The following is a 25,033-nucleotide window of genomic DNA, read 5'->3' on the forward strand; positions in this document are numbered from 1 at the left end:
TATGTGACACACAAACACATACACACACATATTGTAATATTGTTTTTTTATATAATTAAAACAATAACTAAAAATATGTACAATTATTGTAATATATTGATTGTTACAATTATAATATTGATTTCAATTGGTAAGTTTTTTATTAAATTAAATAATTAAAATAATAATAATATTATTATAACTTAAAATATTTTTATAAGATTGAAAAAAATCTAAAGCATCTAATCAATAGCTATAAAATTATTTTGCTATAAAATGTATTTATTTAGTTAACTGCTGCGATTGGACCGGTAGTCGCCCGAACCCGAAGGACAGGCATACCTATTACGAGTGTACAGGAGGTAAACAACAGCTACTATATTGTCCTCGAAATGGACAATCAATCTATTCATCGATTATGGTCTTTACGGGCGGCAAATGTGTCGAACCGTTTGTATGCCCTCAGCTGATGGGTCTGTACCCTAATCCGTACAATCAGTCCGAGTACTATCAGTGTCGGAATGCCGTACCAGATCTACAGTGGTGTCCGGTTGGCCAAGTGTTCATTGACGCCGTCGCCGCGGCCGCCAATGGTATAGATGCTGCTACTGGTAACTGTTCAGACACTTTCCAATGTCCAGTGGCCTACGGTAATGTTGCCTACGATAATAATGATGACTATTATTACGAATGTATGAATCGTAAGCATAACCTAAAACGGTGTGACTCTGGTTTTCATTTTGATAAACAATATAAACTGTGTCGACAACGCAGACATTATCATCATCGACATCATCATCACCACCATAATCATCATCATCAGCAACAACAACAACATAATTATCAAACTAATTTTGAATGCCCGACCGCGTTCGGCACCTATCGGGACCCGAATAATACAAACAAATACTACGAATGTATCAACTATAGGTCGGTCCATCATATCTGTCCCGGTAGCCAAGAGTTTGATGGACAGTTTTGCTTGAATAAAACTATCGGCGCTCGTACTAGTGATGTTGGTGGCGATGGTGGTGGTGGTGGTGTTGATGGCACACTGGTAGGCACCAATGTAAACCTGTTAATGTCAGCAAACTTTATATGTCCTCAGCAAAATGGTCTATTTGCCGACCCGGGGAACCGTAGCCAGTATTACGATTGTTTCTTTGGCCGGCCTAAACTTAAGCAATGTCCCATTGGACTGGTATACAATGAGCTGGATAAAATTTGCACTGGCAGTAGTACCGCTAATAGTAATGTTGAGGATGTTGATGGACGCAAACAGCAACTACAACAGGGAACAGTTAGCTTTATATGTCCCGAACGTAACGGTAGATATATAGATCCGGAAACAATTGAAAACTACTATTCGTGTTATAATTGGATCGCCCGACTCATGTCCTGTCCCAATGGTTTTGTTTTCGATGGTCACGACTGTCGCAACAAGTTTCACTGTACGGATCCCAATGGCAAGTACCGGAGCCCACACAAACATAACGAATACTACGAATGCAGTAACGGTATACCAACACTCAGGGCCTGTGCCGATGGCTACGAGTTTGACAACGGTTTCGGTTATTGTGTCAATCGGGACAAAGCCGACGGTCATCTGATTCATATTATTTCCGGTCGTATTATATTTGAACACAAAGGTATGAAAGTTATCGACACATGGGATCGGGAGACCAGACAATGGAAACGTACCTACGATGAGGACAATAGTGTTGATATCAGTAATTAGTAGTTGAAAAATATTTTTAATTAAAAATTTTATTATTATTTTTTATTCATATTTGAATTAATTTCTTATTAAAGTTTTTTATTAATAGTTGAAATTATTTTTTTTAAAAGATAAACTAAATATCTAATTTTTTTATTAACAATATAATACTTTAAGTATATAAACTTTATTATTAATCCAAATTATAATATATCAAATAATTGAATAATGACTATAAAATCAAATTATATTTAATCTAAACAATAGTTTATTATCACTGCTTTTACTGTATTAAAAGATTATATAGAAATAGAAATATTTATTATTAATACAAAAAATATAATATTTTTTTAGTTTGTTTATTATTATTAAGTTTGAAAATTATTATTTCAATATCACAATATTATAATATTGTGAACTAAAAAAAATTTATTTTGTTTTTTAAATATATTTTGTTTTGCAAAAAATATATTTTTGTATAAATTAAATTGATTTATAGAAAAAAAATCACTAAATAAATTCAAAAAACTGTATTACACACTATTATCATTAAAAATAAATCATTTAATTAATATTATTTAATTTAATTTATTTATTTAATAATTTAATAATTTTTTAATTATAAAAAATTTTGAAAATTTTCAGCCACTTGTTGAATATATAAATCCAAAAAATCCAAATCATCTTTATTAGCAAACACTACGCCAACAATGTTTTGCTCGGGAAACAGTAGCAATTGTGTGGTCACACCGGGCAGTCCACCACTGTGTCCGACAACCAGTCTATAGGGATAACTGGCATTCATGTTGCTTATGAACCAGGCTTTTCCTAAATAATAATAATAATACAAACTTATTATTACAAAAAAAAAATATTTGATGTTTTTGTGATGTTATAGTTGACAAAAAAACTATAATATTAGTAATTATTATTATTATCACTATTTCATACCGTAGTCCATGTATTTCATGTAAGACGGCTTAACTTTGCCAATGGTTTCCGGTTTCCATAGCTCTCTAATCACTGATTTGCTAACAATTGCTAAATATAATAATAATAATAATAAAATGTATAATCAATTAATGTAAATAACTAAACAAATAAGTAATAGCTAATAGTTTTGATAACAATTATAAAAAAAAGATAATTTAAAAAAAATTTTAAAAATAAATAACTATCACATACATTGATCAGTTCCGTGATAGGCTCTAATCATAGCATTGCCAAACTTAAGCAAATCGGTAACAGTAGACAGTATGCCGCCAGCCGACCACCAGCCCTCGTAGGAAAACAAATCGGCACTGAGATCGCCATTTTCGAGCTCAGTTGGCTTATTATCTGATGATTGCGAATAATATCTGGGCCTATGTTTCAATAGTTGTTCGCGTTTTTCGACACCAGTCCCCCGCATATCTAACTTAGCAAACAGTTTAGCCATTTGTTGGTCATAGTTTTCATGTGTTACCGACTCGATGACTGCACCCAACAATTGATAGCCATAGTTTGAGTATTGAAATTCACTACCAGGTCTATAAAGTAACGGTTCATTGTTGAACAATTCAATAGTTTCGGTAATATTTAATGCCCGATAAAATTTGGTTAAATCATCGGGTATTTTGGTCACATGTAGTCCAGCCAAATGTGACATAACTAGTCTCAGTGTTAGTGTATAAGCTGTACCATTGTATCGGTGAACGGGAAACAAACTCAATGGCAAATAGTCGGTAATTGGTTTGTCTAAATTCAATATTTTTCGGTCAATCAGCTGACCTACCAGTGCCGATGTCAACGATTTGCTAATACTACACAATCTCCACGGACTGTCCACATGTGTGGGTACATTGTTTTCAATGTCTGCCAAACCGAAACTTTCTGACCAAACAGTTTTGCCATTAATACTGAACGCCACAACCGATCCGGGAATCGTATGGTTTGTCATCAACGACTGCCACTGTAGACGTCCATCGGTGATCACCTCATCGATTGACGTATAGTTTTTGTTTGACTGTGAATCCCATGTTTGTCTAAAATTATCATAATTTTTGTTAGTATTGAAAATATTATTTAATTGACCATTAATTGACAAAATAAATGTACTAGTAGCAATCAATAATAATAAATTTATTTTAGTTAAAACTAACATTTTCTAATTTAATAATATTTTTTTAAATATATAAATGTTATTTAAAAAAAATAACTTATAATTTATTATTATTTAAAATTGTTTTTTTAGTAATACTATTTATATATGATTTTTGTGTGTATATTATCTACATTATAACATATGTATATTTTTTTATTAAAAAAATTGATAAATTGTTTATATATTGATATAATCGTATTTTTAGTGTAGTTTAAAGTTAATGTCATGAATTTGTATTTATTTTTTGTTTGATAATATAAATTTAGTTTTTATTATAATTTATTTCTTGTAAAAATAATATATGAATTATTTTAACAAAAAAGTAAGTTATTTATACTGTAAATATTTAATCATAAGTACATACTGTTTATATTGATTAAAAATCATTTTATTTGATAATTTTTTTTTAAAAAAAAAAGATTAATTAAAGATTTATTGTTAATAAGTCTATTGTTAAACATTTAATAAAAAACAATTGTTTGACATATACTTTAAACTACACTTAGTGTACTACTATTTTTAATGATTACAATAATTTGATAAAAAACCTATGCTTTCACTAATTATTTGTAATCAATTAGTAATAAATAATTTCAACTAAAAACTTATAATAATTTTCATAAATTATTATATTGGAGTACTATAAATATATTTTATATAAAAGTTTTTAAAAAATTCAAACAATATATTAATTAATCTTAAATATTCTGCTATAATGTTAATATTATTATAATTATTACAAATAGTTAAATGTTATTTTTTAGTAATATACTTTTTTTAATAATTTATAAAAATTACATTTTATTTTTCAATAAAAAAACAGCACTAAAAATGTAGGTAACTAATTGTAGCTTGATAAGATATTTAATTATAATAATATGTGATATTGTTTGAAAAGCTAATAGTTTCAAGGCTAATGTTTTTTTATATTTATAATATATCATCAATTTATAAGTATTTATTTTGTTATATTAGTTATTTAATTATACTTTTAGGAAACCTTAGTATTAGTTATTATAATGATACTAAACTACACAATTGTATTGCCAACTGTCCTATTGTTGATACAGTTGTTAAACTGTAAAACAGTAGTGTCTTCAGCTGGTTTAGAGCCGGACTGTAAAAATCACAAAACAGGTTACGACAGTTTTGTATGTGTCTGTACTGAGTCGGAGCCGTGCGCTAAAATCGAGACACCGGTGCGTACGGCACCCGATGTAGTGAACAATTGGTTTTCGAGTCGTGACGGCGCCCGACTACGCAAACAGACACTCAAGTTTGGCGAAAAACTCGACAGTACTACTGGTAATGGCGCTCAACTACATGTCAAAGTAAACCGTGAGATCAAGTATCAGGAGATATTGGGTTTTGGCGGTGCCTTTACCGATGCCACCGGTATTAATCTGAAAGCATTGGGCGATAAATTGGGTGATCAGGTACTATACGACTACTTTAGCAAAGATGGTATCGAGTATAGTGTAAATCGGGTGCCAATCGGTGGCAGTGACTTTTCAGCGCGCGGTTATGAATACGATAACAATGTTGAGGACAAAACACTGGCCAATTGGAAACTGGAACGGGAGGACTATGACTATAAGGTAGGTTTCAGTTAAGTACAGTTGTTTCAAGTAGTTATGTTTATATAGTATAGTATATTTATAAAAAAAAATTATTAGATACCATACATTAAAAGGGCTAAAGAGTTGGCCACACATGAGATCCGTTTATTTGGTAGTCCCTGGTCTGCACCTAAATGGATGAAAACCAACAATGATATCGCACACGGAGGTACTATTAAGGGAGATGTAGGCACTGAGTACTGGCAGATATACGCAAAATATCTTGTAAAGTAAATATCTTATAGTTTTTTTAGTAGTTTTTTAAATATTAAAATTTTAATTACAATTATATATATACATATAACTTTATATACTGTATATAATAGATACCTGGATGAGTATAAAAACAAACATAACATAACTCATTGGGGTCTAACTGTACTCAATGAACCAGTGATAACCATAAGGTATAACTCAATGCATATAAATTCAACACAAATGCGCGATTTTATGGCCAAAACATTGGGTCCGGAACTGGAACGGAGCGGTTGGGCGACTGGTGTCGACCGGGGGTTTCGGGTAATGACATGGGATTGGAATCTCGACTCAATTGACGACTACACCAGTACTGTGTACGCCGATACAGGAGCTGCCAAATATATAGCCGGCACTGCATTTCATTGGTACGAAACCAAAACATACGAACCACTGGACAGACACTATAGCAAGCGATCCGATAAGTTTCTGTTATCTACCGAAGCCTGTATTAGAGGTGGCGTAAAGATAGGCCTATGGAATTCAGCGGAACAGTATGCTTACGATATACTATCTGTATGTTTAATATTTTTTAAAAATAATTATAATATTAATTCACTAATATACATATATACTGTAATTTAGGTATTATTACATTATTCAATTGGTTGGGTAGACTGGAATATGGTGTTGGACACACAGGGTGGTCCCAATTGGGTGCAAAACTATGTAGACGCACCCATACTGGCCAATCCAGACAAACACGAGTACTACCGACAGCCGCACTTCTATGCATTGGCTCAGTTCAGTAAGTTTATTAAACCGGGATCTGTTAGAGTCGACACACAAGTAGTCAAACAGGAGGCCAACAATGCACTCGTCGGTGCCTTTCGTACGCCAAACAACTCGACAGTTGTGACGGTTGTCAACAACGGTGACACCGATATTGTGTTTACTTTGGAGGACTCGAAAGCCGGCAAACTTTTGAACACAATTACGAAAAAGTCAATTCAAACCTATGTTTACTACGATTAGTATTTTATATTTACAATTTAAAAAAAAATTATTATTAAGCATTAAGTAATTATTAATTTATTATTAAATCGCTTATTATTTTTTGCAATTAAAATAATAATTATTTAGTTAATAAACATTGCAATTAAATGTTTTAAATGTAATCAAACATTTTTTAATGTTTTTTTTCTTAATCTTGATTAAACACATAATAATTTCATTTGATAATAAACTTGATAATTATTTTTTAGTTTTAAATATTGTTGCCTATGAAAACAATAGATAAATGATCAATAATTTATAAAAATTATTTTTATTTAAAAAAATATTACCCCAAATTAGACTGACCACCCATACAGGTGCCGCCTGTATTATACAGGAATCAAGGGTCTAATACAGGTGACAGGAAAGGGCTAACCTGTATAATAAAATATACAGTTTTAAAATATGTAAAACTAATTGATTAATAAAAGTATAAAATAACTATGAATTAAGTTTTGTTAGTAAAAAATTGCTTGTATTTTTAATATACAGTTTAAATATTTCAAATATTTTTTTTAAATATAAAAAATTTATAAATATTTGTAAAATTGTTCATGTTCAATATAAAATAATTTCAACTTTTTATATAATTATAGTATCTAAATTAAATTTATTTTATATTATTATAAATATATACGAATATATAGTTATTTAAGTACAGGTTAACATACAGGAATATAATATTTAATATACAGGAAAATACAGGTGAAAATAATAATTTTATACTATTATACAGGTTTACTAATAAATTGGGTGGTCAGTCTACCCCAAATAAATTTACTTTTGTCGGCATTGGTATCATATACTCCCAAGTGTTTGATTTATAGTCATATATTTCCATAGTATTTGTATCTATAATATTATAATCACTGTATTTAAAATAAATATTTACACATACACATACACATACACATACACATACACATACACATACACATACACATACACATACACATACACATACACATACACATACACATACACATACACATACACATACACATACACATACACATACACATACACATACACATACACATACACATACACATACACATACACATACACATACACATACACATACACATACACATACACATACACATACACATACACATACACATACACATACACATACACATACACATACACATACACATTTAAGTATAGGTTTTTAATAATTATTATGCATCTATTTTTGGTATTATTTTTTAGGCCCACACCTCCTCAAGGAGGGCAGGCCCTATGCAAAAATTTTTAGATAATGCCCATTTAAATTGTCTACTCTACACGGTAATCTTTAGTAAAAGGCGAAAGATTATTACGCTAATAATGTGAGTAGACATGAGCGTAATCTAACTGTCCTTTCGACAACCAATACAGACTAATATACAATTATTTTCAGTGACAGTCTCTAATCATAAATAATTAATCTAAACATCATAATTATCAATAAATTCACTAAACAATACTAGGTAATATAGTTCAAAATAATATTTAGCATAATATTTTGTATGTATATTTAAAAAAAAATACTTATTAAACATTTTTAATTAATTAATTAACTAATTAAATAGTTTAGTAAATTATTAATTAGCAGTAAACATTGTATTAGTACAGGTACATACATTACTATCAATTATTTATATACAATTTATTATATAGCGACATCAAGTGTTATTATTTTAAACATGTAATTTTTTTTGTTAATGCTACTATTAATTAAATAAACGCGTGATTCACGCACGCATGACTACACGTGTTTTGTAAAATTGATGTATAAAAAACTAGTGATAACACACACACACATACTGTACACAAAAAAAACATACCGATTCCTCCAACAGCATATAGTTTATCATTATAGGCGACTAATTGAAAATCCGATCGCGATTCTAGCATTGGTGCTAAAAATAATTTATATATAAAATAATAATCTTGGTAATTTTATTGTTGTTGTTATTGATTAATTAATCATATCTTCAATTATCTTTTTAAAAAATACCAATTAAAGTCCATTTATCACTGATTGGATCATAGGTTTCACATTGATTTAGACCATTGCCTCGATTAGCTACCCGTCCTCCACACACATATATTCTACTCATAAATGATGTAGCACCAAACGAGTATCTAATTAATTAGATAGTAATAATAATAATAAGTAATTAAAAAATTACTTTAAAATAACTGTGTAAATGCACAATCTAACCTCCCGGTGCTCATTTCAGCTACTACTGGTGTCCATAACTTTGATACAATATCATATTTTTCCATTGATCGCATTGGCTGTCTTTGTCCGCCATCATCATCATCAGTGTGTCCACCGATAGCATAAACATAGCCATCGTGTGCCACGAGTTCGTGAAAATCACGTGCACTGGACATGGGTTTAGTAAACTGCCATTCATTGGCTTCGGGCGTATAATATTCACACGATTTTATGCCTTATTAGTTAGTAGAGAGATAACAAAAAAAAAATTATAATTTAATATATAGTATCTATTTTTAAAATGTTTATTAATTTGAAAGATATATTAAATTTTAAAAAAATAAAATATCAAAAAATAATTTATTTAATTAAATATTGAATATATATAAAAAAAAAATTGTACTCAAATTTTCATCCACTGCAATACCACCGCAAACATAGATAGTATTATTGATAACAGTCGCACCTAAACCTCTGTAAAAAAATTTTAAAAATTAATAATAAATTTTTGTTTTATCAAAAAAAAAATAATTTTAATTTTAATTATTTATATTAATATCTATCTATATATACTCTCTACGAAAATTTAACGATGATATTGGTTTCCAAATTTTAATTACAGGATCGTATACTTCTACCCAATTGCTGGTCCTCTGAGTCTATGATTTTATTTTTATTAAAAAAAATAATAATAATTTTAAAAAACTAAATAATAAATTACAAATATATATATATATACAGTACATACATCACCACCATAACCACCAATAGAGTATAGCATATTATTAAATTCTAGTAATTTTAAACTGTGTCGCTTATGTATCATTCGGGGAACTGTACTATAGTTGGACCACTGGTTGCCCAGTATATCATATGTATAACAATCGCCGACAGTTTGCTGATGACGGCCATCATAGCCGCCGCATACAAATAATTGACTAACGGTGCTCAGTGCATTGGTAGGCGCAACAATATCATCGTTGATTAATTTGCCCGATCTATACAAACTAATTTTTGGCCTAGTATCATTCACTGATAATTGTAGCATAGTTGATTTAACCAGATCAATAATTTCATAGTTAATTGAACAATAGACTGTATTATTATTTATAGTTTTGTTATCTAATTGACCATGCTCAATTAATGTACGATATGCCAATATTTTATCCATATTTAATTGTTTGTTATAATTAAAACTATTATTATTATTATTATTATAAGTATAGCTATAAAAATAATATAAAATATAGACATTTTTATCTGGATGATCTAACATTATACGCTGCTGTATGTTTGAATGTTTATCAATGATACAGGTGCTACTAATATTGCCAACATAATTGATTAATTTCAATTGATTGACTAGTCTATCGAAATATTCAAGTCTGGGTTTCATTGAACCGATACTATAGCTATCGTTTACCGATCGGAACAACAGGTTTTCCAATTGGGTTTCATTTTGTTTGCCAGCCCTGACCTCAACCAACAATGTGTTCAACAATTTTCGTGTCATCGACTGATAGTAGCTATAGTTTGTCCTCAACGTTGATAACTGATTTAATTCCCAGTCACTGATAAATGCCTCCAATTTGGTCAGTTCCCGGTAATAATCATTTAATTGTTGATCAATTTCAAGCATTTCGTCAAACAGTTGAACACATTTGGCTGAAACAACTGGACTAATATCGTGGACGGCATTGCCATCATTATTAGTGACCTCCAGTTCCCACAGTTGACGCAATGCACTGACCGGTGTCAGTATATAAAACAATTGTTTACCTTTACCCTGGTTAGCATCGACAAGCAATCGGGGCGTACTGTTCATGAATACCAGGGCGTCGACTAGATTTTCCGGTACCCGATCGGGCATTATATCGCCATAAATTTCAAACCTATAGGTACTGATGCTTTTAAATGCCGGATCGTTATAGTTGACACTGGCATCGCCAGTAACTTTGCCCATAGCCTTATTGACATTTGAGTTCATCAAACCCTGAGCACCCTGATGGCTAGTGACTACTGTGCTGGTATCCTCAACCGATATGATAACTTTACCGCCCCATTGAATACCGGTAACAACATGTGTGCCGTCAAACTGGCCCAACGATTGCTTATTAACTAACTGGCTTATCCAATGATTGGACAGTTGAACCGATTCGTATCGGGTACTGACCGACTGGACAAGCGATAGTTTTGTAGATGTTTGTTGTGTTTTGCGGTCATTCAGAAATCTGGCGCTACCGCGTACTTTGATTAGGCCACCCAAAAACGATAGCTGTATACTGGCATCGACTTCTAATTGTTGAAATTTTTCCACATAACTGTGCTCTGATGTAAATTTTAGATTACTATACGAATTATCTACGGCTACAATGGATGACTGGTTTAGTTGCTGATGAAATAGGTTGACAATACCGCCGCCGCCAATAAAATTATCCGTACGGCTATCATAGTAGTCGCCCAGTTTGGCTACCCGTCCCAGTGATGCTGTCTTGGTTGTTGCCACAGCTAACAGTGACTTACCAAGTACCTTTTTTTAACAGAAAAAATAATAAGTATTTATTAATAATTATATATATATATATTTTTATGATTAAATTTATATTTCAAAAATAATTAATCAATTATTATAATTTTTTTGTTATATGAAAATAAATTTTAAGTTTCATACTTACATTATTGTATAATGAGTTAACTAAAGTTGTGTTAGTTAAATCCAATGAATTTATTATACTGGGTACAATTATAATAAATATTGTAAATAAAATCAAATTTTTCATATTTAAAATAATTTATTTTACAAAAATATAATATTATTTGTTTTATATAATTTAAATAATAATTACAAAATGTATTAGTATTTACTGTAGTTTGAAAAAAAGTATTATAATTGTATTATTATAATTTAATCATTTTAATGATTAATAATTATATATATATATATATATATATATATATATATAGGGATTAACCTAAAGTGCTATTTCAATAAAACTTATCTGTTTTTTTCAATTCAATAATAACTTTTAATACATTAAGTAATACTATACAACAAGAAAAATAATAAATAAAATATAAATTTATAATAGATTGTAATGTTTTTAATTATTTAACAAAATATGTTTATTTATATTTAATTTTAATATGTGTATGGTTTAAATAAATTATATTTAGTAATGACTTTTAAAAAAATATAGCAATATTTAACTTAAACTTAGAAATAATTTTAAATTTTAATAAACTCATTATTAATAAATTACACTAAAATTTTTTGTAATAGATAAATGTGTGCCTAAAATATAAATTACAAAATACTTTACAAATATTTAATACATATCATTTTGTAGATAAATAACAAAAAAATTTACAATATTTTTAATAAACTAAAAAGCTTAATTAACTGAATTATTAATCTATAAAAAAAATTGAAAAATTTTCCTAAATATTTTAAAAATTAAACTACTTCAAATAATACTTAAGATAAATCGATATATAATAAATTAACTTTTATCACATAAATAAATATAAAAAATATTATATAATAATATTAATAATTATCAATTGTGCATTTCAACTGTAAACAATGTTATCAAATATTATATTAAGTATTTTAAAAAAATAAAAATAAAAATATCTATATCTCTTTGTCCGAAAACTAATCTAGGCACATATTAAATAACAATTAAAATTATAGTTATTAAGTAAAAATAACTTTAAAAATATGATTAGATATTGATTTTTTATTTGTTAAAATTTTTTAAAAGTATATAATTATAATTCAAGGCTAGTATTGTTAATTCATTATAACTACAGTATATAAACTCTAATTGAAAACAATTAATAACAATAATTAGTTAACAATAGTTATTTAATATGTCATTTAATTGCACATTATTATTGCTAACTGTCCTAATTGTAGGACAGTTTGCTAATACTATTAGCGATAAACCAGACTGTAAAAACTACCTGTCCGGTCACGGTAGTTTTGTATGTGTCTGTACTGAGTCGGAGCCGTGCGCTAAAATCGAGACACCGGTGCGTACGGCACCCGATGTAGTGACCAATTGGTTTTCGAGTCGTGACGGCGCCCGACTACGCAAACAGACACTCAAGTTTGGCGACAAACTCGACAGTACTACTACTGGTAATGGCGCTCAACTACATGTCAAAGTAAACCGTGAGATCAAGTATCAGGAGATATTAGGTTTTGGCGGTGCCTTTACCGATGCCACCGGTATTAATCTGAAAGCATTGGGCGATAAATTGGGTGATCAGGTACTATACGACTACTTTAGCAAAGATGGTATCGAGTATAGTGTAAATCGGGTTCCCATAGCTGGCTGTGACTATTCGGCACGCGGTTATGAATACGATGATAAAGGTGAGGACAAAACACTGGCCAATTGGAAACTGGAACGGGAGGACTATGACTATAAGGTACTGTAGGTCCCAATTAAAAACAGTTGTTTCAAGTTTCTATGTTTTATTATTTGATTTTTAAAAAATTATTACCGTATTTATAGATACCATACATTAAAAGAGCTAAAGAGTTGGCCACACATGAGATCCGTCTATTTGGTAGTCCCTGGTCTGCACCGTCGTGGATGAAGACCAACAATGATATCAGAAATGGTGGCACTATTAAGGGAGAGGTGGGCACTGAGTATTGGCAGATATATGCAAAATATCTAATAAAGTATGCATTTATATTGTTTTGAAAAATTTTTTTTTTATTAATAATAACATTAATCTATACAACTATATTACAATATTAATGGTTAAACTGTTTATTAACAAATAAAAATTTATATTATAGATACCTGGATGAGTACAAAAACAAACATAACATAACACATTGGGGTCTAACTGTCCTCAACGAACCATTGATAACCACCAGCTATAACTCGATGCACATAACAGCTGAACAGATGCGCGATTTTGTGGCCAAAACACTGGGTCCGGAGCTTCAACGTAGCGGTTGGGGAGTTGATAGGCTAAACCTGATGACCTGGGATTTCAATATGGAAGGCATTGAAGCCTACACTAAGACAGTCTACGGCGATCCCAATGCTGCCAAATATATAGCCGGCACTGCATTTCATTGGTACACTACTATTAATAAATCGCACGAACTATTGGATGTCATACATAAGCAACAACCGGGAAAATTTTTGTTAGGTACCGAAGCAACCTGGGGTGGTGTCAAACTGGGACAGTGGGAAGCGGCCGAACTGTACGCTAATGATATTACACAGGTATGTAATTTATACATGATATGTCATACAAACAAATACAGTATATGTTTTAAATGTAATTTATTTATTTTTAAGGATCTATTGCACCATTCAATTGGTTGGGTAGACTGGAATATGGTGTTGGACACACAGGGAGGTCCAAATTGGGTTCACAACTATAACGATGCACCAATAGTGGCCAACGGTGCCAAACACGAGTACTACCGACAGCCGCATTTCTATGCATTGGCTCAGTTCAGTAAGTTTATTAAACCGGGATCTGTTAGAGTCGACACACAAGTTGTCAAACAGGAGGCCAACAGTGCACTCGTCGGTGCCTTTCGTACGCCAAACAACTCGACAATTGTAACGGTTGTCAACAACGACGACACGGATATTGTGTTTACTTTGGAGGACTCGAAAGCCGGCAAACTTGTCAACACTATTACGAAAAAGTCAATTCAAACTTATGTTTATTATGATTAGTCTTTTAGTTTATTATATAAATTATTTAAAGTAAAATAATTTTTTATTATTTAATTATTGATTTATTATAAAATTAAAATTATTTTTAAAAATTCAATAAATAAAAAACTTAAATATTGATAATTAATTTGTTAATAAAATTAAATAAAATAAATAATAAGTTTATATACAGTATATATCATATATACTTTAGTTTTATAAATTATTTAATTCAAAAATAAAACTAAAACACTTAAAAATGATAATAAATAACAATTTTAGTTGAGATTTTGTTTGATCCAATCGGTATAGTTGGCAATACGTGTAAATACTGCCGGTTTGCCAACAGTATGATCGCACGTACGATACCACGAGTTCAGGCCTATCAGGTGACCTGTACTGGTGGTCAATGGGAAGCCGATATCGTGCTAAAACAATATCAAAAATAACTGATATACAAAATTATAGCTCAAAAAAACCTCCCATACCTCGCATAAACCTTTCCGGGCATTTTGGGGAACGGCACATAACATTTGCTCAGTTAGTTTATAAGGGTTATCATCTTTAGTTTTTGTACGACACGTTTGCTGATCAATTATAGTCATCGGTAAACTGGCCAATACAAAATTTATATCCGATCGTTGAGGATCGGGTAAATATAGTCCATTAGCTACAGCCCTGTCGCCTACCTGTCCGTCTTTACCATTGGGTAATTGAGCCAAGGCGATTGTATGCCGATTTACAGGTACAGGTTTGGCCAGTTTGACAATAGCCAGATCGTTTGCACCAGTTTCTGGATTATAATCCGGGTGCAATTTAAACTCATCAATGGTTATCATGGCACCCACCTCCTCGAGTGAGTGATTGTAAAATTGGTCGGTTCCCATATGAACTACATAGAAATTTTTCTTTCTTAAAATTAAAAAAAATAGTTTAATTTTTTTTACCTAAATATTACTTAAAAAAATATGTTATATTTTTTTTTAATTATTATTAAATACTTGGGTAGATCGTGAAACACACGCGCGTTTGTCAATACGTGTTGTTTGCCAACTATGGTACCGCCGGCTAGTATTTGATTTTCAAATTCAATCGATACTGTCCACGGGTATTTGCTGATACTGGCCGGTTGTCCATGTACATTGTTTATGTCCGATAATGATGATGGTGATGACGATGCTAAATTAGGTATTACTACTAAATGGTTCAATGCTAAATAAACTATGAATATATAACATATTGATAATATTGATTTAGCACAACACATGGTTATTTACTATTAATAAATAAAACTATAATTAAATAATATTAATTTCAAATAAAAATAATAATTATTATTATATAATGTATTTAAATAAAAAAAATAACAAAAATGCATGTAATAATAATAATAATAAGCTATTGTTTTAATTATACAAGTAAATTACAATACACTATTTATTCAGTAATATTTTATTGAAAATTGTTTATAAAGTACAGTATAGTGAATGATAAAGCAATTGTTATAAAAATTATAATTATTATACAGTATATATATATACAGTATTCATAATATAATTTATTAAATTAAAAAAATAGATTTTTTAAAAACTTTATTTAATCCAGCAAAAAAATGTAAATCATTAATAATTATTAATACCAATTATATTTTTTTAGGTTTGATATCTTATTTGATCTCCAAGTTTATGTGTTAGTATAAAAAATCGCATAAATAACAAAAACACCTGTTTTATAAAAAAATAAAATAAAACAATACAATTAGGAAAACAATTATAAGTTATTACTTTTTTTAAAAAATGATAATAATTATAATAATAATTAATTAATTAATTATAAATAATTACTCTAAAGGCTGTAATTCTAGTAATTACAAAAAAATTACTACAAGTAAAACCAATCAATCGATAACTAGTAGACACCCTTTCCATAGATGAGATTAACTATTAAGTTATAAAAATTAATATCATTTATATTTTTTTTAAATAAATAAATAAATTTATATGAATTAATAACCTTTAATTTTAGATGAAAATTAATTTTGTTATCATCATTATTATTATTATTATTGACTAATATTTTATTTATAAGTCCATAGATTTTTGATATATCACTGTTAATATTTGATACAATAATATTCAAACTAAATGTAAACAAAATAAATACTAGAAAATTTGTGCCAATTATTAGTTTAACATAGATTAAGGCATTTTCAAAACAAACTAAATCCAAACAAATCATATTAATGGGTAGATTAATAAATATTAATATACAATAAATATTTTTCCAAAAGCTATTGTGTTGATCAATATCGTAACAAATTTTATCCAGATCATTGATTAATTTAATTATAAATTTTTTATTCATGATTTTTGATTTATTATTATTTGTTACAATAAAATTGGATAAAGTTTTGATACGATAATTAAAATAAATACAATCCATTAGATAGTAGTATACTATCCAAACACTAACAGTATTATAGACATAGACTTGACATTGCAATATAGTACCCGATATTATGCCAAAACATATTAGGGGTAATGTCTTAAAATTGAAACCAATTACCGATATAACACTGACAAACATTATTTGATTAAATAAAACAGTTATATAGTGGGCATTATTATAATATAATTTCATTTTGTAGATATATTGTTGAGCCAATCGTCTATTGGTTAGACCGCTGGCCATACAACTACGGTAGCCATTGATGACGGCAATAGTGTCAAACCATTTCAATTGTCTACTATCAGTGATAGTGTTTAATAGTAATAAAAATCCTAAACACATTATCATTGCCAATAGTACTGCAATTAGTATGAATTGTCTATTTTTCATATAATAATTGACCAAGTTTAAATAGTATAATGGTAATGGTTGATGATTATGTTGATTTTGTGATGGACAATTGTATAATACAATTGTATAGTATATGACACTGATTATAATAAATATAATTTTAGTATAAACTTTATATTTTTGTTTACTACCATAATTATCCAGGTAATTATTAAAATGTTTTACATTATTATTATGATAATCTTTATTTAGTAAATAAAATTTATAAAATAAACACTTTTTATATAATGGATACTCTATATTATTTTTGGCGATCATAATTATTTAGATTATATAATTTAAATTTTTAAAATAAAAATATATACAAAACTTAAAATATTATATAATTATTATATTTGAAAAATAGTTTTATACTATATTGTAATATTTGAATTGTATTTATAATTTTTTAAAAATCAATTTTATTAAATATTAAGCTAATAGAGTCTAAATTATAGACTCAATTATAAATATATAAATATATATTTTATATCATTTATTTATATTAATGTTTTATTTTTATATTATTTTAAAATAAATAGTTTTTTACCAACAAAAAAAATCCCAAACAATAATTATTTAAATTAGTATTGTGAACCAACTATTATACTAATTATCATTAGTTATTATATTAAATATAATTATTATTGTATATACAATATATATATAATAATAAAACAAAACAAATATAAGTTTAAATTATATTTGTTTTGTTTTTACTATAATATATTATATATAAATAAATAAATAATATAAAAATATTTAAATTACTAAGTACTTAAATAAATATAATTACTGTATATATAAAATATTTTTGAATAATAAAATATAATCTAAAATGAAATTGTATTTCCGATAATTTGATATTTAATATACACTACCTATATATTGACTTAATGATAATTATTTAACTGTTAATATTATGTTTAAAAGTAATTTTTTGTTATATGATTATTATTATATTTTAGTAAAACATACATTTATAATCTTAAAATATTTTAGTACAATAATAGAATACATATAAATATATATATTATATACTAGTATTTATTATGCAATAATTTTTTTTAATACAAATTTATTATAATTTAAGATTACAATTAYTTTAATTTTTATTTATTATAAAATAAAATTTATTTTAGACGTTTAGCCAATTTTTGTATAAGTATAAAAAATCTACCAAAATACATGTTGATCTATTGATTTTAACATTTAAACAAAAAAAAACAACAACATATATTATTATTTTAAATTAATCAAATCAAAATTGATAATTAAAATATTATAATTTCTCCATGCTCACTTTAAATGCGCTCAATGATGTCATTATTAATTGATTGCCGATTGACATACCAATTAAATATCGTCTATTGCTAACTTGTTCAGCAGTTATTATTAGCTGCAAAAATAATTTTTAGCATATATATATATATATTTTTAAAAAAAATTAGCATGCTAAAAAATTATTTTTTAAAAAATTTAAATGTAAAATTAAAGCATATTAAATAATAAAATTAATATACTAACTTTAAGTTGTTGATTTACATTGACACGGCTTAGCATTTGTATGCGCGCCAAATGTACATATGATTTGCGTGTTTGACCATTGATTTTGGCGGCCAATAAATTCAGGCCAACGTTTGAAATCATGGTAACCATTAATGACGACATAAATGCCAGATAATAGAAATAGTTTGGTGTCATCACGAAAACCGATTGATGTAATAGAAGCAAATTTATTGGTATAAGTGTTGAGTTTAGGCCCAAAAAATATCGACTCCAATATCTATTGTAGGACGTAATCAATTGACACGTTGAACGGTGTCGGCGTATAATATCGTCGATAAGTTTACTATTGTTTGTTATTAGTCGAGGAGGGTACCTGGCTAGTTTTTTCAATTGTAAATTTAGCATGCTAAATCTAAGATAACAATATTCACAGCTAATATAGAAGCATAGCATGCCGTACAATATGGACGGCCCTATTGTATGGCCAAAACCGGCCATAATTAGTATACCCATCAAACCGTATTGTAGAAAATCTAGGATATTATTACTATTATTATCATTATTATTACTATAGGCTGTCCAAACAATTAGCAATGATGTCAAAAATGTCGAACCAATTATCGATATCCATGTGATTGGTATTAATCGATGAGCCAGGTAGATTATTTGCAAAAATTTTGACATACACTTTTCACGTATATTTACTACTCTATTATTTATATTATTATTATTATTAGTATTTTTATTACTAGTGTTGTTGTTGATTATTATTTCATAATATCTTAATATTTTGAATACATTATACCATTGATTAGTAGTAGTAGTGTCGGAAAAATTAGACAAATATACGGTTATCAATGCTATTAGTGATGTAAATATATTGAGCGCATAATGAAATTGTGGTATTGTTTCGAATAGCAATATAATATCAAAATAGTACCATGCTATTTGATTGTTTAATAGTACCTGGATCATACATATAGTAAAATATATAACATAGAAAAGTGGCCGAGATATATGATAATATTTGCTGGAAAATAGATGTTTACGTAAATTTTTGCTATTATTATCTCTACTATCAATTACTAAACCATATTTATATAAATCTATTAATAAATTGTCAATTACTTGAAAATTTTTGGCAAATAATAGTTTTGATTTAAACAAATTTTTGTTACACATTTTAAGAATATTTTATTTTTTAAAAAATATATTGACTGTTATTATTAATAATATTTTACTAAATAATTATTATACTATCATATATTTTGTTGTTGTTTTTTATATAACTATTTTTAAAAAATATATTTTATTTTTTAACCTTAACAACAATCTTTAACCTTTATATGAATAAAATATATTTTATTGTAATATTTATAATATCAATATATATAAATTATTTATACATTATAAGAGCACATAAACTAAAAAACATATGTTAATATTATTTATTTATTTATAATGTTATTTATGTTTACCAAATTACCTGTATATTATTAATACTACAATTTCTGAAATAAAAATAGATAATGATTTATTATAATAATTAATTAATAATATTATAAAAATTTCATTATTGAAATTCAGATTCAAGTTTATAAATCTTATGAATTTTTTTTGGACTTTTTTCCCCATAGTTTTGATTCATTAATTAAAATTTATTTATAAAATGCATTCATATTTAATATAATTAGGGTTAGATCAGATTCCCTCCCTCGTCTTATTTTCCATAAGTTCCTTATATTCCCTGTTCCCTGGGAATTCCCTGGGAAGACATTTCCTTGTGGTACCACCTATCATACACTAACTCACATTACATAATGTTTAATTAAAAACACGTTTGTATAGTAAATGTCTACAAAATGTATTTAATGTTTTTACTAAATGTTTAATAATATTTTAATCATATTTTGATTGAGTTATTACTAACATAATGGTCCCAATGAAACACATAGATTAGGTACTTTTTAATGTATGACAAATTATATTTTCCCTTTCTAACGATCAAGGGAGGGAATATAATATATTTTCCATATTTTCCGGGAAAATTGGAGGGAATTTATTTGGGAACTTCCCTCCCTCGGAATCTCAATCTAACCCTAAATATAATATAATATAATTATTATTTTTATTGTTATTATGCACTCATGTTCATAAATAATTGTTAATTACTAGTTAACATGCTTTATGAAAATTTTTTTCATAAACTTATTTTGAAATTATTATTGTTTATTTATAAAGTTTTATTTTTATTTTTATTTTTTTTTATTTATTTAGTTGAATTAAACTTATAGTAAATTTATATTTAATGTTATTATACGTTTTTTAAAATTTTTTATTATATATAACATTTATACATTAATATCTCAATTACAAAATTATGATATTTACATAAATAATTTTTTTGGAAATTTATTTTTATGACATAGAGTATATTAATTTTAAATGTAAATGAAATTAAGTAAAGTTAAGATAATATATTAAAATTATAAATTATTTTATCAACAAAAAATAAACATATTTAATGCATATTATTTTGGTAAAATTTTTTAAGCAACTGAAAAAAATATATACAACTTAAACTTAAATATTAAATAGCATTTTTTTTATTGTTTTATTTAAAATAACTAAATAAATATCAAATGTAATATTAATATCTAATATTTTTTGTTATCTATGTTTGTTTGTTTATGTGGAAATTTCTACCAAATGTCAAACAATATTGATTTATCTAAAAAAAATTATCAATAAATTTAACTCATCCAGTATTTAAGTTTTTTTGTTGATATAGATAACATACAAACACAATTAGTCTAGCACATTTTATTTTTACTTTTTTTTTAATTAATTGATATTTTATCAAATAATAGTTTATTGACAATAACAAAAAAAATTGATAATTAATATTAAAAAAATTGTGAAATACAACAGATTTTAAAGAAAATAAGTAAAAAATTAAATTTAAAAAATTTATAAATACATAGAATAATAATATTAATAATGCAATAAACTATATATAAAGTTTAAATAAATGCATATAACTTAATAAACTAATAAATTATATTGCATTATATTGCTAATACTGTACAATGACTCAGTGCAATGACTTAAAACAAAATAATAATATAATTAATATAAAGTACAATAATTTTTAAGCAATGTAAAAAATTGCAATTAATAAAATAAAAGCTTAATGACATTTCTCATTACTTTATTATTATTATTATATATAAAGTTAGTTATTAAAAGTAAAATTAATCAAAATAAAAAACAATCTAGTTGATTAAACTTTTATCAATAACACAAAAAAATAACTATTAAATACTAGTAAACTAGTAATTACTAGTATACTAACTCTCTCTCTCTCTCTCTCTCTCTCTCTCTCTCTCATAATATAAATGATTAGATAGACATTAAACTATCATTAATTATGAACTCATTTAAACAAGTGTCTCAAAAAACAGTGTTGTTATGCATAGTATTGTACCGTACAGTAGATATAGGTATATAAACCTGAAAACATAATAACCTAAATAGATTAGTAATATAATTGAAGAAAAAATTAATTAATTAATTAATTAATTTTTCATTATAAAAATGAAAATAAATTTTTTCTTATTATTAGTACTGGGATTATGTGCAGCACCATTGGTAGTAGTAATCCATGCCGTACTACTACAACCTGACTGTCCCAATCATCTCAAGGGTCACGACAGTTTTGCCTGTGTCTGTACCGAACAGCAACCGTGTGCACAGGTAGTCCAGCCGGTACGTACATCAACAGGTTTAGTAACCAAATGGGAATCGGGCAGAGATGGCGCCCGACTACGCAAACAGACACTACAGTTTAGCAAATTTAGTTGGTGGGACCTGATAGCCGGTTTCGGTCGTTTTCATGTTGGTGGTGGTGGTAGTGGTGGTGGTGGTAGTGGTGGTGGTGGTAGACTACACTTTCGTGTGAACCGGAATATCCTCTATCAGGAGATTTTCGGATTTGGCGGCGCTTTTACCGACTCGACGGGTGTTAATCTACAAAAAATTGGCACAAAACTGACGGATCAGATATTGAGAGACTATTTCAGTTCCGATGGTCTCGAGTATAATGTCGGCCGTATTCCTATCGGTGGATCCGATTTCAGTACCCGTGGCTACAGTTTGGATGACAACCCGGGAGACAAATCGTTGGCTCATTTTAATCTAACCCACGAGGACTTGGACTATAAGGTTATTATTAAATTTAATTATTTTAATTTTAATTATTTAGTTTATTATGATTATTAGATACCATACATTCAAAAAGCCAAACAACTGGCCACACATGAAATACGATTGTATGGCAGTCCCTGGTCGGCACCGGCATGGATGAAAACTAATGACAATCTGGTACATGGTGGTACATTGATTGGACCGGTAGGCAGTGAATATTGGCAAATATATGCCAAATATTTTGTTAAGTAAGTTTTTTTTACATACAGTACAGGTATAATACAGTATACATTTACTTTATTAATCAATTAGCCTTATATAGCCATTAATATATACAGTATATCTATCTAATTAGTATAATTATATTGATAATAATTAGCTGATTCAAAAAATGTTTATTTTTTGATAAAAATAATATTAATAGTATAATAATTAGTATTAAAAAGCAATAGTTTAATTTAACAAAAAAATATATATATTTTAAAATTACACCATGAAAGCAGTTACTAATAATGTTATTTAAAAAAAAAATTATATACAACAATTTTATTTTAAGAAATTATTGACAGTTTATATCTACAACAACAATAACAAAATTAAAATATATTATCATTTATCTATATAATGAAAAATTATTTTTATTTTACAAATAATTTTTTATTTCATATAAATAAATAAAAATTAAATAATTAATTACTCTAACTTTTAACTAATAACAATAATTTTTACATTACAAAAAAATAATTAAAAAATAAATAGATATCTGAACGCATACAAGGCTCATAATATTAGCCATTGGGGACTAACTGTCCAAAACGAACCGGCCGCTAGTCAAACGTGGAACTCTATGCGATGGACACCCGAATCGACACGTGATTTTTTGGTCAAAAATCTGGGCCCTGAGCTCGAACGTAACGGTTACGGCCCGGACAACCTTAAAGTAATGATATGGGATCATAATCTGGATCAAGTGGCTGAATGGGTTCATACAATATTTGCCGATAAAACGGCAGCCAAATACGCGGCCGGTACTGCCATACACTGGTACTCTAATTCACCGCAAACATTTCTGGACAAACCTTACCTGGAGCACCCGGATAAGTTTATACTAGCTACCGAAGCCTGTATGGAGGGTGGAGCCAAACTAGGGTCATGGCTGGCAGCGGAACGGTATGCCAAAGATATACTGGAAGTAAGTTGTCGAGTTGTATAATAAATAATTTTTTTAAAATTGAAAATTATTATTTAATTTCAAATACCAGGATCTACTGCACCATACAATTGGATGGACCGATTGGAATCTAGTGCTGGATACCCAGGGTGGTCCCAATTGGGTGGGCAACTTTGTTGATGCACCCATACTAGTCGACTATAGCAAACAGCCCCACGTCTACTACCGTCAACCACATTACTATGCTCTGGCACATTTCAGTAAATTTCTACCGCCCGGTTCAGTTAGAATAGACACCTCTATTGTCGATCAACGTAATACCGGTGCAATTGTCGGCGCTTTTCGTACACCAAACAAGTCGACAGTTGTTATTGTGGTGAACAACGACAACAATGATGTTGAGCTGACCATCGAAGACACCAAAACTGGACGATTGGTTACAACAGTTGCGGCTAAAACAATACAAACCTATGTCTACTATGATTAGTAATTGAATACTAATATTAATAATTATTGTATTATTTATGTAATTAGATATAAATTATGTTTTGTTATTATTTTTTTATATATATAAATATATAAACTGTTAAGTTATATTAATATTTATGTATTTGTTAAATAATATTTTTGTTTTGTTACGCTATTACCAAAATTGTTATAATTAATAAAAATTAATTATATATTATTAA

General features: G+C 27.9%; 6 protein-coding genes and 1 non-coding gene across 7 annotated transcripts; 4 read left to right on the forward strand and 3 right to left on the reverse strand.

Moving 5' to 3' along the window:
• Nucleotides 1-1,717, forward strand: LOC128956723 (uncharacterized). The gene is made up of 2 exons (XM_054302436.1): nt 1-130; nt 270-1,717. The coding sequence occupies exons 1-2, from the start codon at nt 76-78 to the stop codon at nt 1,715-1,717; spliced, it is 1,503 nt and encodes a 500-aa protein (XP_054158411.1). The 5' UTR covers nt 1-75.
• A 598-nt stretch (nt 1,718-2,315) lies between these two features.
• Nucleotides 2,316-3,787, reverse strand: LOC128956724 (serine beta-lactamase-like protein LACTB, mitochondrial). Its single transcript, XM_054302437.1, has 3 exons — nt 2,882-3,787; nt 2,648-2,737; nt 2,316-2,524 (listed from the first exon to the last, which is right to left on the reverse strand). The coding sequence occupies exons 1-3, from the start codon at nt 3,633-3,635 to the stop codon at nt 2,316-2,318; spliced, it is 1,053 nt and encodes a 350-aa protein (XP_054158412.1). The 5' UTR covers nt 3,636-3,787.
• Nucleotides 3,788-4,805: 1,018 nt separating this feature from the next.
• LOC128956762 (putative glucosylceramidase 4) lies at nt 4,806-6,695 on the forward strand. Its single transcript, XM_054302477.1, has 4 exons — nt 4,806-5,437; nt 5,516-5,688; nt 5,785-6,229; nt 6,299-6,695. Exons 1-4 carry the CDS (start codon nt 4,859-4,861, stop codon nt 6,686-6,688), a joined length of 1,587 nt encoding a protein of 528 aa, XP_054158452.1. The 5' UTR covers nt 4,806-4,858; the 3' UTR covers nt 6,689-6,695.
• Nucleotides 6,696-7,941: 1,246 nt separating this feature from the next.
• On the reverse strand, nt 7,942-8,061 carry LOC128956797 (U5 spliceosomal RNA). Its single transcript, XR_008484528.1, has one exon. It is a non-coding gene; the product is annotated as a U5 spliceosomal RNA (small nuclear RNA).
• A 4,443-nt stretch (nt 8,062-12,504) lies between these two features.
• On the forward strand, nt 12,505-14,641 carry LOC128956725 (putative glucosylceramidase 3). The gene is made up of 5 exons (XM_054302439.1): nt 12,505-12,526; nt 12,841-13,358; nt 13,445-13,617; nt 13,738-14,176; nt 14,252-14,641. The coding sequence occupies exons 1-5, from the start codon at nt 12,505-12,507 to the stop codon at nt 14,639-14,641; spliced, it is 1,542 nt and encodes a 513-aa protein (XP_054158414.1).
• Nucleotides 14,642-14,898: 257 nt separating this feature from the next.
• Nucleotides 14,899-15,887, reverse strand: LOC128956726 (prostasin-like). Its single transcript, XM_054302440.1, has 3 exons — nt 15,622-15,887; nt 15,109-15,532; nt 14,899-15,048 (listed from the first exon to the last, which is right to left on the reverse strand). Exons 1-3 carry the CDS (start codon nt 15,885-15,887, stop codon nt 14,899-14,901), a joined length of 840 nt encoding a protein of 279 aa, XP_054158415.1.
• Nucleotides 15,888-22,376: 6,489 nt separating this feature from the next.
• LOC128956758 (putative glucosylceramidase 3) lies at nt 22,377-24,889 on the forward strand. Its single transcript, XM_054302473.1, has 5 exons — nt 22,377-22,470; nt 22,593-23,191; nt 23,249-23,421; nt 23,933-24,365; nt 24,436-24,889. Exons 1-5 carry the CDS (start codon nt 22,398-22,400, stop codon nt 24,829-24,831), a joined length of 1,674 nt encoding a protein of 557 aa, XP_054158448.1. The 5' UTR covers nt 22,377-22,397; the 3' UTR covers nt 24,832-24,889.
• Nucleotides 24,890-25,033: the final 144 nt, after the last annotated feature.

Source organism: Oppia nitens, unplaced genomic scaffold, assembly GCF_028296485.1.
Source record: "Oppia nitens isolate AA-2021 unplaced genomic scaffold, nextdenovo-longstitch-racon4-pilon3 scaffold32_pilon_pilon_pilon, whole genome shotgun sequence".
NCBI classification, from domain to species: domain Eukaryota; kingdom Metazoa; phylum Arthropoda; class Arachnida; order Sarcoptiformes; family Oppiidae; genus Oppia; species Oppia nitens.

Bases quoted from the DNA above. Each gene is read 5' to 3' on its own strand.
- LOC128956723 (XM_054302436.1), top strand. From the start codon at position 76: ATGTACAATTATTGTAATATATTGATTGTTACAATTATAATATTGATT. The intron at 131-269 runs GTAAGTTTTTTA...GTATTTATTTAG, and splicing joins TATAATATTGATTTCAATTG to TTAACTGCTGCGATTGGACC.
- LOC128956724 (XM_054302437.1), bottom strand. From the start codon at position 3,635: ATGACAAACCATACGATTCCCGGATCGGTTGTGGCGTTCAGTATTAAT. The intron at 2,738-2,881 runs GTATGTGATAGT...TATTATATTTAG, and splicing joins CTATCACGGAACTGATCAAT to CAATTGTTAGCAAATCAGTG. The intron at 2,525-2,647 runs GTATGAAATAGT...ATTATTATTTAG, and splicing joins CATGAAATACATGGACTACG to GAAAAGCCTGGTTCATAAGC.
- LOC128956762 (XM_054302477.1), top strand. From the start codon at position 4,859: ATGATACTAAACTACACAATTGTATTGCCAACTGTCCTATTGTTGATA. The intron at 5,438-5,515 runs GTAGGTTTCAGT...AAAAATTATTAG, and splicing joins GGGAGGACTATGACTATAAG to ATACCATACATTAAAAGGGC. The intron at 5,689-5,784 runs GTAAATATCTTA...TGTATATAATAG, and splicing joins TACGCAAAATATCTTGTAAA to ATACCTGGATGAGTATAAAA.
- LOC128956725 (XM_054302439.1), top strand. From the start codon at position 12,505: ATGTTATCAAATATTATATTAA. The intron at 12,527-12,840 runs GTATTTTAAAAA...TCCTAATTGTAG, and splicing joins GTTATCAAATATTATATTAA to GACAGTTTGCTAATACTATT. The intron at 13,359-13,444 runs GTACTGTAGGTC...CCGTATTTATAG, and splicing joins GGGAGGACTATGACTATAAG to ATACCATACATTAAAAGAGC.
- LOC128956726 (XM_054302440.1), bottom strand. From the start codon at position 15,887: ATGTGTTGTGCTAAATCAATATTATCAATATGTTATATATTCATAGTT. The intron at 15,533-15,621 runs GTATTTAATAAT...TTTAATTTTAAG, and splicing joins GTGTTTCACGATCTACCCAA to AAAGAAAAATTTCTATGTAG. The intron at 15,049-15,108 runs GTATGGGAGGTT...ATATTGTTTTAG, and splicing joins CCCGGAAAGGTTTATGCGAG to CACGATATCGGCTTCCCATT.
- LOC128956758 (XM_054302473.1), top strand. From the start codon at position 22,398: ATGAACTCATTTAAACAAGTGTCTCAAAAAACAGTGTTGTTATGCATA. The intron at 22,471-22,592 runs GTATATAAACCT...TCTTATTATTAG, and splicing joins GTACCGTACAGTAGATATAG to TACTGGGATTATGTGCAGCA. The intron at 23,422-23,932 runs GTAAGTTTTTTT...AAAAATAAATAG, and splicing joins TATGCCAAATATTTTGTTAA to ATATCTGAACGCATACAAGG.